General features: G+C 43.5%; 1 protein-coding gene across 3 annotated transcripts in view; it reads right to left on the bottom strand.

Moving 5' to 3' along the window:
* ALDH18A1 (aldehyde dehydrogenase 18 family member A1) overlaps positions 1–16,534 on the bottom strand; it is a 948,333-nt gene that overhangs the window by 7,216 nt on the left and 924,583 nt on the right. For all 3 annotated transcript variants that reach the window (XM_030202932.1, XM_030202931.1, XM_030202933.1), the window contains exons 10-14: positions 13,528–13,601; positions 9,061–9,160; positions 8,499–8,719; positions 8,096–8,233; positions 7,759–7,954 (exon numbers count right to left, since the gene is read on the bottom strand). In XM_030202932.1, the coding sequence (XP_030058792.1) occupies positions 7,759–7,954; positions 8,096–8,233; positions 8,499–8,719; positions 9,061–9,160; positions 13,528–13,601 (729 nt within the window). The remainder of the gene's footprint in view (positions 1–7,758; positions 7,955–8,095; positions 8,234–8,498; positions 8,720–9,060; positions 9,161–13,527; positions 13,602–16,534) is intronic.

Raw genomic sequence — 16,534 nt, 5'->3', positions numbered from 1 at the left:
CAGTGGCCAATCCACGTCACAAGTACCTGGCAAGATTCCAGAACAGTACATTTTATGCTGCTTATCCTATAAATAAGCAGTCCATTCTGACCTTTCATTTTGCCAGATACTTGTTCACAGCCCTTAGGTCTAGGCCCTTCAGGTTCCTATCAGAGCAGTTTACAATAATTATATTCTGAGAGAAAGGAAATGCAACAGAAGACGGAGTCTGGCAGATCCCAAGAGTTTTCCTTCTTTCCCCCTGGTAGAATAGGTTTGACTGCATTGGCCTACAAAAAAGGAAGAGTTCCTTTGTAAGCAATTCTTGATGCTGGGAGCTTAATTTTGATGCAGTTGGTGGGCAATTTGGAGGTGATCTATTCAACTGAAGTGTGTAACTTCTCTGGAATACTTTGATAACTCAATTGTCTGAAGTAGAGAATGCCATGGGGACAAGTCTCAAACAGTTATGATTTTATATTTAAATCTGTTTTTATTAAAGTATAAGAAGGAACAATATTCTGAATTGTAATTTATAAATCAATAATAGAAAATAATACAGATCAAGAATCAACAAATCCCGCCCCCCCAATCTCCCTTCTCTCCTCGCCCTTTACAATTATCCCCTCCCCTATACTCCCTCCCTGCCCCACTTACAAAGGTGCCACAAAGGGCCTGAGCTATTATAGCCCTTCCCAGCACAGCCACAGGAAAATAAATGATTCAGTTCCAATGTGCAACTGAAATAAACACCTTGCCACCCTCTACTCTTCCAACCTCAACAATATCTCTGAGATCTGAGAAACACACTGCAGCAAACATTAGATCTCAACTCAGCTTCATAACCAGTCCAGAAAGTGAGCTGCGAGGCTGTCAATCATGACCTTCAATCTTAAGAAAGGAAAGCACAAAGAGAACCTAACTCTGGAAATTCAATTGCTATAAAGTATTAGCACTAGTATGAAATCTATTGTCCTTTGTAAAAATGTTAAAACAATAAGATCAGGTCTCCACTATTAATCCAGTTTAATGACAGACATCCAAGACTAATTAGTGACCAAGGTAAGCGAGACACTGTAAAGCAATGATCTTTCCTATTTTTCCAAAGGGGGCCACTTGGGAAAAAAGTCCTAAATGTGAGAGACAAGTGGACAGAGTGAACAGGGTATGAGGGTAGAAGCACCCCTAATCATTTTGAAAAGATGGCTCCAATGTCCAGAAGTGTTTACCACGGTTACCCACAAGTTCCCATCCCCGTGTCATTCTCTAGTCTGAAGTTACAAGGGGCTACCTTGGCTTGGGGGGTGGGGGTGGGGGTATAAGCCTTCCACCTACCAGAAATTCATCAGGAAACATCACTGGAATTGTGGCTACAAAAGCTCACCGTTTGTTTTGATTGCAACCAACTGGGACTTTTGGGCCCTCTGCTGCTGTGGCTGGGAGCAAGATCCCTGAGAGGTCAAACTGGAGCAAGCCTGGACAGAGACTTGTGTCTGGGTGCTTTGATCAGCGGCCTCCTCCACCTTGTCAGAGATTATCTCCACTGCATGCTCAAGGTATGTGGCCATGCAATTGTGCAAGACTGTGTATACCAATCTCCACTGTCAAGGCCCTGGATGTCAGATTGAAACCATCATAGGTTGCCCGGACCACACTTTCCATACTCCCGGTCTTTAGCTACTACCTGATGGAACTCCCCAGCCTTCTACTGAGAAAGTGTCTTAACCCTGCCACACTGCACACTCATTAAGAACTGGTACAAAGCTATGTGGGAAGTTAGCATAGCATTCCAGAACATTTTCTTCACAAAAGATTCCAAGGTCTTAGCTTCCCTCACTGGGGGTCACCAAGGAGTGAGTCTTAGAATTCTTGGCTGTTTTGAGAGCAGATTTGACCACCATGGAATATAAGTTTCTTGAATCCCAGAGCCTTCTGAATTCTGTACATAGAATCAAACTTTTTATAGACCTGCTGAACAGAGAGGGACTCTCCAAAACCTTCATCTGCACCAGCTTCAGGATTCTGTGTACAGGCACCATCACAGCCTCCTTCAGGAGGTTTGTTTATTTATTTATTGGCATTTATTAACCACCTTTATGAAGAGATTCACCCAAGGCGGTATACAGCAGGTCTCAGCCCTGGGCTCATCCTTAGTTTCCAATCAAATAATTTGATTTGGACATCTTCCACATGAAGTCAAAAAAAGGGAGCTGCCCTGAAGATTTCCTTGTGGAGGGGAGGGGTCTGAGAAAAGACCAGTGAATGGGCTGTGTCGGCAGTATTGAACCGCCAGCGCAGCTTTGTAAAAAGGGGCCCCAAGTTTCATCTGTAGGGATGCCTTACATCTCATTTGTGTTGGGCAGGAAAAACCTGGATCATCATTATAGGTTACCCACAAAATGGAAGGTTTTTTTCTTGTTTGTTTGGGTTTTGTTTTTGTTTTTAAGACAAGTTTTCAATACTAATGTTCTTTGTTCCTCACTATGAAAAGCAACAAAGAGTTGCCCTTTTGATTATAATATCCCAAGATGATTCTATAAAATTATATATATATAAACTATCTAGAGTAGTAACTGAATCAAAGTTACCTTCCTGGTTAACTTATGAAACACTCTTAGGCATGATGGAATGGACTTGTCTGTGCCAAAAGTTCTTTCGCACTGCTTCCCATGATGCTTGATGCCTCTTCTTGTCATTTGCAAACAGTTTACAAGAGGAGAAAACATGATTGGTGCCTGCAAGACCTGGGGTTTAACTGCAAGTGTGTTATTGACTTGTCACATCAGGTGCGTTTCTTCAGACCAGAGAAAACACTCCAAAAGGAAATCAAAATCTGCTGTTATCCTACTAATGTTGTAAACCGCACTGAACCCTAAACAGGGGATATTAGCTGTATATAAGACCTAAATTGAAATGAATTGAAATTTCCATCCAATTTTGCCACCTCGATCCCCTAACCGAGGTTGTCTGTACTGCTGATACCAAATAGGAGGAACAGGATACACTAGCCCTGACCACCTGCAAGAAGCCTGGAACGGGGGGCTGAATCACGACTCTCCCCTGTGTATTTTTTATTTTTGTACAGTCCCCCCAAAAAAGGACAAAACACTTCATGAGAGTGCCAGCTACAACCCCCCCCCCCCCAAAAAAAAAAAACGACGAAACTACCGTCCGCTAGGAGGGCTCTGTGCTGGTCTAGAGGAGCTAAAGGAAAGCCAATTAGCAGGTAAGATCTAATTGCTCCTTCCATAGCATCCCTCTAGACCGGCATAGATGGGAAGTACCAGAGCTGTGACCATCATGGGTGGGACCCACAGAGCCCCGCTGCTGGCACCCCAGCTCCAAACCTTGGATCCTGATGAGCAAACACATTGAGGCGATAAGAGACACGTAAAGGAATGAAGAGAGGACCAGGCTGCAGCCTTACAAATTTCCACTGGAGAAACCAATCAATGCTCCGCACATGAAGCTGCCAAAGCCAGAGTAGAATGGGCCTTCAAGAAGGAGAGAATAGGCTCTTTCCGAAGTAAATAGGCAGAGGGCACCGCGCCCTTTCAAGAACTCCACAACAAGAACAGATGATCTGAATGGCGAAACTCATGTCATCCTCAAATAGCAATGGAGGGCTCTGCGGACATCCAACAGTGCAAGCTTCTGGTCATCTGAGCCAGACCTGTCCCCCAAGACAGGCAGAGAAACCTGCTGATTGACATGAAACGGAGAAACCACCTTAGGCAGAAAGGAAGGAACCACCCGGAGAACTACTTTCTCCTGAAAAAACTGGAGGAAGGCTCCCTGCAGGACGGAGCCTGCAACTCAGAAACATGCTGACCTGAAGTCAAGGTCACAAGAAGAACCGTCTTCAACGTCAAATCCTTCCAAGTACAGGACCCCAAGGGCTCAAAAGGTGGCTCTACGAGGGCGGACAACACCAGGTTACGATCCGAAGGCGGAACAGGCCTATGAACTGGAGGACAAATAAGATCTACATCCCGAAAGAAATAAATCACATCAGAAAGGGACCCCAAAGGATGTCCCTGAATCCGGCCCCGAAAGTAGGCAATAGCTGCCAGCTGTACCCTGAAGGATGACAAAACGAGACCTTTATCTAGGCCTGCCTGTAAAAAATCAAGAATCTGGGGAACTGCAGCAGCACAATGGAATGGTGCCCATACCAGTCCTCAAACATGTGCCAGATGCAAATATAGGCGAGAGAAGTCAAACGCTTCTTTGAACGAAGCATAGTGGCAACCACTGAGGCAGAAACCCCTTTCTTAAAAAAACGCGCCCTCTCAAAAGCCAAGCCGTAAGTAATAACCGAGATGGATCTGACATGAGCACCGGACCCCAAGACAGAAGATCTGTCACCGGTGGAAAACCGAAAAGGCTCCGCCACGAGAAGCTGAATGAGGTCTTCATACCATGGTCTGCGTGGCCAATCCGACACCACCAAAAGCACCTGGTGGGCATGATGCTGAATTTGAAGCAGAACTCTGCCTATCAAGGGCCAAGGGGAAGGGGTAAAGAAACACAAAGCAGGCAATGCTGGGCCAAGGCTATACCAGCACATCGACCATCCTTCCAAAGGCTGATGAAGCAAGGAACAAGAGTGTTGATGGCGGACTCCATGAGGTCCATGACCGGGAGGCCCCAGCAGTCCACTATCTGAGAGAAGGCCTCCGAACTGAGCTTCCATTATCCTGGGTCCAGGAGATGTCGACTGAGAAACTGCTCTTTCACATTGTCCACCCCAGCGACGTGAACTGTGGAGAGACCTACAAGATGAACTTCCGCCCACACTAGAAGAGATGCTTCCTCTGCCATGGACAGACTCTTCATGCCTCCCTAATGATTGACGTAGGCGACTGTCATGGCGTTGTCAGATATGACTTGCACCGCTGCTCTGACCAGAAGAGGTTGAAAGGCTAGGAGGGCCAGTCCGATAGCTCTCAGTTCCAACACATTTAATCGACAAACTCGCCTCTAGAGGAGACTGCTCCCCTTTAGCCACTCTTCCCAAACAATGTGCCTCCCAGCTGGATAGGCTGACGTCCGTCATTACCACAGTCCACTGTGGGGAATCCAGACTCGTGCCTCCTGAGAGATGACTTGACACCATCCACCAACGCAGACTGTATCTCATCAGGCTGCACAGAGGGAGGCGATCCTCCAGGGACTGTGACTAGGGAGACCAGTGGGATAGAAGTGCCCACTGCAAGGGCCACATGTGAGCCCTGGCCCTCTATACCACCTCCAACGAGGCTGCCATGGAGATGAGCACTTGCAAGTAATCTTTAGCCCTCGGGCACTGGGAGTCAGGAGGCCAGACCTGCAACTGGAGTTTGTGAATCCTGGCCTCTGGGAGAAAAACTCTGCCCGTGCTGGTATCAAAATGAACTCCCAAATACTCCAAGGTCTGGGACAGCTGAACTTGTCCAGATTGACTACCTAGCCCAAGGACAAGAGCACGTGCACCACTTGGGCTGTAGCCCGCACACTCTCCTGGTAAGACTTCGCTCGGATGAGCCAATTGTCCAGATACAGATGCACCAAAATGCCCTCTTTGCGCAGAGCAGCTGCCACTACCACCATCACCTTGGAAAAGTTATGGGGAGCCGTTGCCAGACCAAAGGGGAGCACACAAAACTGATAATACCTCCCCAAAATGGTGATGCGAAGGAAACCCTGATGAGCTGGGCAAATAGTGACATGAAGGTACACCTCCGTCAGATCCAAAGATGACAGAAACTCTCCTAGCTGCACCACTAAAATGATTGAGTGCAAGGTTTCCATGCGAAAGGAAAGGACCTGAAGAGCATGATTTACTCCTTTGAGATCCAGAATAGGTCAGTAGGAACCCTCTTTCTTGGGGACCACAAAATAGATGGAATAACGACGTGCCCCGTTCCCTCTCAGGGATGGCAACCACTGCCTCTAAGGCCACCAGTCGATGCAGGGTCTGCCAAACTGCCTGTACTTTGCAAAGGGCCCTGCAAGGGGACACCACGAAGGCGTCCGGCAAGGGGTGGGCGAACTCCAGCGCATAACTGTCACGAACCACCTCAACCACCCACAGATCCAAGGTAATCCGGGTCCACTCCTGGAAGAATGCCCACAGACTCCTGGTAAAATTCCTGCAGTCTTGCCCCTATGGGAACCAAGGACTGGACCCCAACACCATCATTGTGCAGGTCTGCCAGAGCTGGGCCGAAGGGCTGAGACACTGGGGCAGAAAAGCATTCTAAGCGCGGAGAGATATCAAGGGCAAACACCGGGGACAAAATGGCAGCGGTTCCTGTTGAAAATGAAGCAACCGCCCAAACGGGCTCCCCCGAGGACAGTCCCGCTGAAACCCCGGACACTGGAGTTGGCATAGCTGCCTGCCCAGACTCCCTACATCCCGACTCGGTGTGCTATAGAGCTGCACAGAGGCCACAATGCCCTGCTGCATCCACCCCCCCCCCCCCCCCCCCCAATGCTGGCAAATGTCTGCGGCTCCCTGGAGAAACATCAGGGCAGCAAGAAAACAATCGCCAGGGGGGGGGGGGAAGTCTACTACTCATTTTTTTTTTTTTTTTTTTTTACACGCGGCTTCCCCACGGGAAATCACTGGCGACATTTGTCTCTTGTATATATATATATATATATATATATATATATTTTTTTTACAGACACTCAGGCCACAAAGTGGCAGCAAAGCAGACCCCACAGCACTCCAAACTGCCGGTCTGACTGAAGATAGAGCCAGACAGCTGAGGCTCACAAACCAAAGGTACCAAGCAGCAAGGTTCAAGTGGAGGGAGGGGGGAGGGACCCGGCCACCCGGGTTTAACACCCCCCAGGGCGAAAGAGATCCCCGCCTCAACCCCTATCCAGCAAGTAGACGAAAGCAAAATCCAGAAGTACCTCTGGAATTTTTATTTTCGGAGGTTTTTTTGTTTGTTTTTTGAGAGAGAGTGTTTTTTCTTACCCAGTAGCTCCAGGAAGAAAAAACTCAAGACAAAAAAAAAAAAATCTCAGGGCCCACAAGTAACCAACTGCACAGGCTTACCACTCCTCCATTTGCTGAGACTGAACACAGACTGGTTTTCTGAGGACTACACAGCCCACTTATAGGTTCACTTGAAGCTCAGTTTGTTCTCAGTCTCCATCTGCTGGTTGGCATGCATAACCCAGCTGTGCTGGTCTAGAGGTACACTACTGAACGAATTATACCCTGATGCTGCTGGAATGGCGAAATATGGCACTATGTCGGTCGGAATAATGGACTAGTTCCTGTGGTGCAGCTACCCTAAGCTGAAGCACTCAATTGCCTTGAGATAAGTACTTATTTTATTAAAGATTATGAAGATTTTTGAAAAATAGAAGATAGGGAATATTATTTAAGAGTTTTCTAAAAAAAAGTTAAAAAATAAGGACCGATGAGGACAAACAGTGTGGCGATTCATGTATATATGAGATTACCTGCGTGATAGAAATTGGAAATGCCCACCTTCTGATGATCTTAAAAATAGCTATATTATATAGGGATCCTTTCTGTGTTTGTTACATTTGGAATATTATGGGATCCTTTTGAGTCTTTATGACCACACATGGTGATTATAAAATTAGCATCCCCCACCTTGTGTTTAGTAGGCATCAGCAGTCCCAAATTCAAAATGTCAGAAGTGCTCTGAAATATTCACATTATGTACAAAGTATGTTGAGGAGGAAGGTGACACATAAATCATAAAACAGAAGGGCATACCCTATCAATTCAAGTGTTATTTTTGACCTTACCAATCCTCGTAACCTTTTCAACAGCAGCTTCTGAATCCACATAAACATGACAGATCCCCTCACTGTGGCCCATTACAGGGATTGCCTTAGCAGCTTTTTGGATATCCCTGACAAGTTCTGAGGAGCCACGTGGAATGATCAAGTCAATCAGTTTATTCAAGCGGCACAAGTCCTCTACTTCTTCTCTTGTGTTCACCTGCAACAAATCAAACCAAAAACATTACTTCAGTGCAAAGGTTAACAACAGTAGAGGATTTAAGGAGGATGACATTCTAGCATAAATCACCACTGTGAAACAAGATCTAAAAACTATGGTAGAAAATGCTAGAGCTCTCACCAGCTGCACAGAATCCCTGACACCGTGCAGAGAGAGTGCCTCCTGAGTCAAGCGATGAAGAATTTGATTGCTGTAGGTTGCCTCTCTTCCTCCTTTCAGTAATAAACCATTTCCACTAGCAATCGCCAAGGCTGACACCTGTCAACATGATCAGAGGTCAGACAAGCTCAAAAACTCAACATAAGTAGGGAAGGAGCAGCAGTGAAAAATCCAAAATAGTTAAAAAAAAAAAAAAAGAATGCTTTGCATTACACCACAACGCTTGAAACTTCATACCAATATATTTTAAATAGATAAAACAAAACTTGAATTAGATCACAAGAGGCAAAACATGAATTTGTGCATGTGAAATTGTAAAGATCATCTGAAACCTTCTCACACAAGATGTGTTCTAGGAGCATACCTGAGGCAGACAATCGGGTCGGGACTCAAAGATCACCAGCAGGACTCCAATTGGAACAGTCACTTGCTCCAGCTCTAGATCTTTAGCTACGCGTATTCTGCGAATAACGCGTCCCACGCTATCATGAGAAGAGGCTGCTATCTGACGAAGCCCAATGGCCAGACTGTTCAGCTTTGCTGTTGATAGACTCAGTCGTTTCAACAAAGGAGGAGCTAATCTTCCTATGGAGGGAGGAGAAGTTCAATACTTAAAATTTTATATCCTGTCTTTCCAATTACACAATTGTCCAAAGAAAATTAAGAATTAAGATCTACTAAAAGTTATACAGTATTTAAAAGAAACTGCCTAGAACCTTGGTGGGCAATCAAAAGTGAGCTTCAAGGACTAAAAAAACAACAGCAAAAAACAAGCCTCCTAGTGAAATCCAGCACATAGTTGAATTGTGATTTAACATTTCAGTATACTTTCAATCATCCCACTAGCCAACGTGTAGCTTTTAATGGCACCATCTTCAGATCACCCCATGGAAAAGGACTATAAAGTTAAGACGTATTCCCATTACCTTTGCTCTCTGCCTCTTCCATGTCTTTTTTGTTGGCAGAAATAATTTCCTCTCTGTTATCAGTCAGCAGGTCAGCCAGATAAAATATGATCTCTGCTCTCTGAAGGGAAGAAAACAGACCGACAACTCTCAAAGTGTATGCTTACCAGCAGTCCAGAGGGAGGATGCTGCCTCACTGTGCTTACATTACATTTTAGTTTTGCCCTAGCACCATCTCACTAATACTAGTTCTATTATGCAGTGGTTTCCATAATCCTCCTTAGAAATCTCACAACAACTTATTTTCAGGATGTTCCACGTGAGTAAAAAACAGATCCAGCCAAAAACTAAGGAAAAAAAACAACTAAGAAATTTCTAATGATAAATATTACAATAAACAAGGATATCCATAAAACCCAACATGACCAAGTTTCAGCTAAGCCTGCATCAGGGATCCATAAACTAAAATACACTAAAAATTAGAACAAATCATCCTCTTGCCACAGATCCATTATAGACAAATTTTAGATTGTGATTTACTTCAATCGTACCAAACAATCTAATCTCTTAACCAATCAAATCACCAGCAACTCTCTAACCTGCATCAAGAGAAACCATGGCAAATGGTAAAATCTTGCTCATTACAACCAAGGTGGAGTTAAACAGTACTTAACTGTAAATGGCCGATAAAATAAAGAGGACAAAGTTATTGCTCACCAGCCACAACATTTTTACTTGGATCAAAGACTGATCTACCTCAATTTGATCAAAGTTAAATATAAAAAATAAAAATACAGATTTTAGCAAATATTCTAACTTTGATCTGATTGAAGTAATCGCTTTATGAACCCACTAAAAATGTAGCTGGTCAATAGTAACAGTATTATGTCCTCTTATTTTAAAGAACAGTTATAGATAAATGCTGTTTAACTCCAGCAGTTTTCCGCCTTTGTTGTCAAACAAGTGTGAATGCCACACTAGTCCGCTTTAAAGGTAATAAAATAAAGAATGCAAGGTATTTTATTTTCCTAACATAACACATTTTTGACAAGCTTTTGAAGGCAGAGCCTCCAAGTTGATGAGGAGCAAAAGATAAATCTCAAAATATGTAAATGAAAAAGCTTTCCACTGAGTGTCTCAAGGGAAAGGTAGGGGGAGAGATGAGATGAATGTGCAATCAGAAGGTGACAAATATAATTTTATGGTATGTAATGCAACAGGAAACTAGAGGATGACCAAAACATTTTTTCCCTTTTTTAGCTGAAACCAGACCTACAACCGACTTTTGTTGATTGGTTTCGCCCAAAATGCAAACTAGAAAACGAAACCGCGCTGCACTCCCTCCCTTTGTTCACTATCCCCGAACAGGAGAGGCTTGCCTCTGAGGCGAGGCCCGGCCCCCTCCCAGAACAAGAGGCAAGGTGAGGCTCCCCAACCCCCCACCTCCAGGCTTACCTTAAAAGCATTGGTGGTACAGTAGGGGCATGAGTGATCCACTCACTTCTGCCCCTGCCAGATCAGTTGTCAACATGCCAGGACTTCAAGCGGCAGTGTTGCAAGACTGTCGCCAGAAATCATGGCAGCGACGTTGAGACTGGAGCCGGCATGGATCAATCAGTCCTACATAAGCAGGCTCCAATCTCAACATGGCTGCCGCGACTTCTGGCAGTGGACTTGCGAGACTGCCGCTTCAAGCAGCTATGTTGACAACGGAGCTCGCAGGGGCAAGAGTGAGTGTGGATTGCTCCTGCCTCCACTAATACTTTTGAGGTAAGTCAGGGGTAGGGGTGGGGTGGGGTCTGGATGGGGGAAGCCTCTGACCTCAGATGAGAGTAGCTTCAGGGGGCTGGGGGAGGAAACAGGGGCTGCACCAGAGTTTTCATTTCAGCTAAAAATGTACACTTGTACTTTTGGCTGAAGCCAAAAAAGAGGACTGAATTAGGATTTGTTAGTTAGGACACCAAAACCAAAATTCAGCCAGCCTGTATAGGAATCCCAGATTTTCTGTTAAGTTCTGTCTAGTGGGTGTGAAAATATTTGAAGTTACCTCTTAATATTCTGACCATAAGGTCACTGATGCAGTGTCCAAAGAAGTGTCACCTTTACTTGTTTTGTGGTTTTTGATGTGATGCCTAAATTCATATCTGTCTTGTCTCCCCAATATAGCACCCTTCTTCAGATTTTCAGCATAAAATACATACAACATTTGAGGAGGAGAATGAGTAAGACACTTATGTTGAATGTTTACTAAGAGAGCTTCGAAACGATCCAGGAACGTTAAGACCTTTAAAGTTAAAATGATAAATATTTTGACACTGGCTACACAGGACTTAAGAATCTGGGTTCTGCCTTTAAAATCTTGTAAAAACTATCACTAATTTGCCTCTCTTATTTTGCCTCTGATTTGTTTTATTTCTAATACCTTTGTTGTGTTATGTAAGATTTTATCAGTTACATTAATCATATATATTCATATGATAATCAAGTTGATCTGTTTATTTTTAATCTTATGGAATTTTCTTTTCATTTTTCTACTATAGTGAAACTATTATAACCTCTGAATGATCCAAATTTGATGCCGGCTAGAGAATAGCTGACAATTTGACTGCCTAAAAGATTATTGTTAGGTACGATTGTGATTTACTTCAATCTAAAATTTATTGTCTATAATAGATCTGTGACAAGATTATGATTATGGGGCTCATTTTCAAAGCACTTATAAAGTTCCATAGGTTACTATCCTGCTTATTTTCAAAAGAGAAAAATGCCTATATTTCAACCCAAATCGGGAGATGGGTGTTTTTCTCGCAAAGCCGCCCAAATCGGTATAATCGAAAGCCGATTTTGGGCGTTTCCAACTGCACTCTGTCGCGGAAACGAATAAAGTTGACGAGGGCATGTTGGAGGCGGGACTGGGGCGTGGTTATCAGCCGAGGAGAGATGGGCGTATTTAGCTGATAATCGGGAAAAAAAAAAAAAAAAAAAGGCGTTTTTGCCGCGATTTTGGGTCTCTTTTTTTGGACCCTATTTTTTCACAAACAAGTCCCAAAAAAGTACCCCAACTGCCCAGATGAACACTGGAGGGAATCGGGGATGACCTCCCCGGACTCCCCCAGTGGTCAGTAAACCCCTCCCACCAAAAAAACCCCCACTTTAAAAACTTTTTTTCCAGCCTCTATGCCAGCCTCAAATGCCGTACCCACCTCCATGACAGCAGAATGTGTTCTATCCTGTGACAGTCTTTCCCTGGGTCAGATGTGGCTCTCGGGTGCACTACAGGGTCACATCAGCATTGCATTGTGGTGGGTGTAGGGTATTGGGCTCCGTGATTTCATTAGATTGTGTTACAGTCTCACGATGTTGGTAGTTGGTAGGCTCTTCTCCGATGGTGCTTTTCCCCCTTCCTACTGGGTCAGAGTGTGTCCAGTTTTGTTTCCGGTAGTCCATGAGGTAGTGGCCATTTTTGTAAGCCAGTTTTAGATCCCTTCCATGTGTTAGCCACGTTAGAGAACTTAGTTCTTACCTTGAATGTGGCTGAAAGAGGGCATTGTACAGCATTCTGCCAGCTCTGACCTACTGCTAATCTCAGTACCAGGGAGACTCGTTGCCAGTGGGGCACAACCTCTGATCTGCAGTTAACTCTGAGTAAACGTGCTTATTCCAACAAAGGACGTTTTTGGAGAGATTAGTCTTCAGGTGTAAACTGGTGTGCCAAAGTTATACAGCAGCAACAAGTCCTAGAGGCCTGCGTGTATGCAGGTCCCTGGAGCACTTTTCGTGGGTACCGCAGTGCACTTCAGCCAGGTGGACCCAGGCCCATCCCCCCCCTACCTGTAACACTTGTGCTGGTAAATGGGAGGCCTCCAAAACCCACTGTACCCACATGTAGGTGCCCCCTTCACCCCTAAGAGCTATGGTAGTGTTGTACATTTGTGGGTAGTGGGTTTTGGGGGAGGGGGGTTGGGAGCTCAGCACCCGTGGTAAGGGAGCTATGCATGTGGGAGCTTTTTCTGAAGTCCACCGCACTGACCTAGGGTGCCCAGTTGGTGTCCTGACATATCAGGGGGGCCAGTGTACTACGAATCCTGGCCCCTCCCACGACCAAATGGCTCGGATTAGGACGTTTTTGAGCTAGGCGTTTTTAGTTTCCATTATCGCTAAAAAACTGGGCGCTTTTAGTTTCCATTATCGCTAAAAAAAAAAAAACGCCCAGCTCAAAAACGTCCATTTTTTCGAAAATATGCTTCGGCCCTCCCCTTCACGGACCAGTTCTCTGAGATAAACGTCCACGGAGATAGGCGTTTCCGTTCGATTATGCCCCTCTATGTAACTTTTGTAAGTCTAAGTGCTTTGAAAATATGCCTCAATGTTATAATTTTTAGTTTAATTTTAGATTATGCATCCCTGATGCAGGCTTGCTGAAACACGGCCATGTTGGATTTTATGGATATCCTTGTTTTCATGTAACACTACATCCTGTCTGGTTACCTGCTCTGGTTGCAAAGCTGCTAAGGTCCTGCCTCCAGTTCGGGCCATTTCAGCCTGCTGTTCCACTGTGGGACCTAAGAACAATTGCAATGACAGCAGCTTTAATTTTCTGAGTTAAACAAAATCAAGAGACCCCCCCTAGCCCAAAATAAAACACACAAACTGCTGCACAAAGAAATACACCTCAAACATGGCAGATAGGAGAAGTAGCCTTGGTCACTGTAATTGCCTCTGATGGGGAAAACTGCATAAGAGTAGCCATACTGGGTCAAGACCAATGGTCCATCTAGCCCAGTATCCTGCTTCCAACAGTGCACAATAGTTCACTTACATTTTCACCATTTGGACGAGACACTTAAGAGGTCTTTCAAGTTACCTAGAAAAGCCTCCAGAAATGCAAAGAAGTACCTGCACTCAGTCACAAAGCATGCATTAATTCATATTTGGATGCAGACATTATTGAATATTACAAGTTCTATTTTAATTTTTTCCCCTTAGTGTTACTTTCCCCTAGGATAACTGTCAGGTTTTTGTCCTTATTCTTATACAATCATACCCATTTGAATCATGGCTTCAGAAAGTTTTCCATTTGCAGATCCCTCCTCAGGCCATCTTTAAGTAGGAAATTGCTCTAGTTTTTTTTAAACACTGCCAGAAGAGAAGACCAGCAGTTTCAAATATTGTCCAGGCTAAAAGCAGATGCTGTTAATTGGCCATCATAACATCTACTATTAATATTTGAGGAGGGATCATCTCACTGCACATTGGTTCGAGGAGGTCACCAGAGGCCTTCAAGGCCTCAAAATGAGCAATCATTAAGGTTGAATTCAAACCAGCTCCAAACCCCAACCACAACACTGCTGCAGTGACCACCGGTAGCAAGGAGTTGCCGAAATTTATGCTGGGCATCATAACCATAGAGAAGAAGGACAAAATACTGCACAGCTCAAAGGCATCAATTTTAATGCATGGTTTAAAAGGCAGGGGGAATAGTACAGTTTGTTCCCTGATCTTCTGAAGGTAATCGGAAAACTGGAGAAGCTCAAACTTTCTTGGTGGCTCTCCCTTCAAAAACAAAAAGGTCTTTATATAGAAACAGAGAAAAATGAAGGCAGATAATCAGTGGATCAAGTTTCTAAAGTCCTGGAGGTAATCTTGAATTGTTTTGTTATCAGTGGAGCTCTGGCAAAAGGAATTAAATCCAGATAACATGATAATTCTGAATAAGAAAGTCCTCTAAGCTCAAACAGCTTGGATTGCAAGTTCTTATTTTTATGAAGATCACTTTGCTTTGTGATCTTCATAAATAAGAGCCAATTGTGTTTTTATAGGGATTTCAGTTAAATGTTTTTAAGAGACTTCAACTCTTGCAAAATAGAGAAGTCATAATGATTTATAATAATCAAAGAGATACAGATGCTCAACTATTGTTGCATCTTCACTGGCTTACTATCCAGGCTTGCATAATTTAAGCTAACCTGTTTTGTTTTAAAAACCTTGTAAGGTTTAGTTCCAGTCCATTTCACTAAGTTGATACTCATCAACTTTGGTGTTTGTATGTTAACATTTCCCTCAGTGAAGGGTATGCATTTCAAGGTGGTCTATGACAATTTTTTACTTCCAAGCATCTCAAATTTGGAAGGCGTTACCCTTACTTGTTAAACAGCAGCTGCCTTATTTTCTATTTCAGAAATATTTAATTCAGGGAAATTGCTAACCTGTCAGGTTTTGTTAACTATTTGTTCTGTTTTTAAAAGATAGAAAACTGAGTAAGGTTAAATGGTTATATGGTTAAGCTGTACTGTAGAAAAGCATTAGTATCGTAGCTATGTTATTTGAATGTTCTAATGTGTGCTTATTAGATGTTTCATTAGTATTATATGTTATTTGAATTTCAGTGCTGTTAAATGTGCATATTTTGTAGACCTCTGTCATATCTCCCCCTCAACTGTCTTTTCCAAGCTTAAGAGTCCTAACCTCTTATGCCTTTCCTCATATGAGAGGAGTTCCATCCCCTTAATCATTTTGGTCACCATTCTTTGAACCTTTTCTAATTCTGCAATATCTTTTTAAAGATATAGCGACCAGAACTGCACACAATACTCAAGGTGTAGTTGCACCATGGAGTGATATACAGAGGCATAATATTTTGTCTTAATTTCTCTTTCCTAATAATTCCTAGCATTGCTTGCTTTTTTGGCTGCCACTACACACTTGGCAGAAGATTCAGCGTATTGTCCACAATGACACCTAGATATTTCTTGTGTGCTGATTTCTAGGGTGGAACCTAGCATCAATTAACTACAATTTGGATTATTCTTCCCAATGTGTATCACTTTGCACTTGTCCACATTAAATCAACTATTTGGATGCCTAGTCTTCCAACTTCCTAAAGTCTTCCTGCAATTTTTCACAATCGCATTTTAAACTGCTTTGAATAGTTTCATCTCATCTGTAAATTTAAATCACCTCATTCATCGTTCCCAATTTTAAATCATTTATAAATATGTTAAAATAGCACTGGTTCTAGTATAGATCCCTGGGGCATGCCACTATTCACCCTCCTCCACTGAGATAATTGCTCATTTAAATCAACCCATCAACCAATTCCTAATCCACAACAGAACACTGCCTCCTATTCCATAGGGTTTTTAATTTTCACAGGAGTCTCGAGGGACTTTGTCAAATGCTTTCTGAAAATCTAGAATACACTACATCAACCGGCTCAAGCTTATTCATGCAAAGAAATGAAGCAAATTGGCAAGGCAAGACTTCCCTTGGCTGAATCCAGGTTGCCTGTCTCATTAAACTGTTTGTCTGTGTTGTGATTTTATTCTTTATAAACGGTTGCCACTATTTTCCCCGGCACAGGCATCAGGCTTACAGTCTATAATTTTCCGGATCACCCATGAGCCCTTTTTTTTTTTAAATGGGTGTTACATTGTCCACCCTCCAATCTTCAAGTACTATGCACAATTTTAATGACAGGTTACAGAGTACTAACAGA

Source organism: Microcaecilia unicolor, chromosome 5, assembly GCF_901765095.1.
Source record: "Microcaecilia unicolor chromosome 5, aMicUni1.1, whole genome shotgun sequence".
NCBI lineage: Eukaryota > Metazoa > Chordata > Amphibia > Gymnophiona > Siphonopidae > Microcaecilia > Microcaecilia unicolor.
The sequence above is the reverse complement of the archived record's forward strand: the minus strand, read 5'-3'. Positions and strand labels throughout refer to the sequence as shown.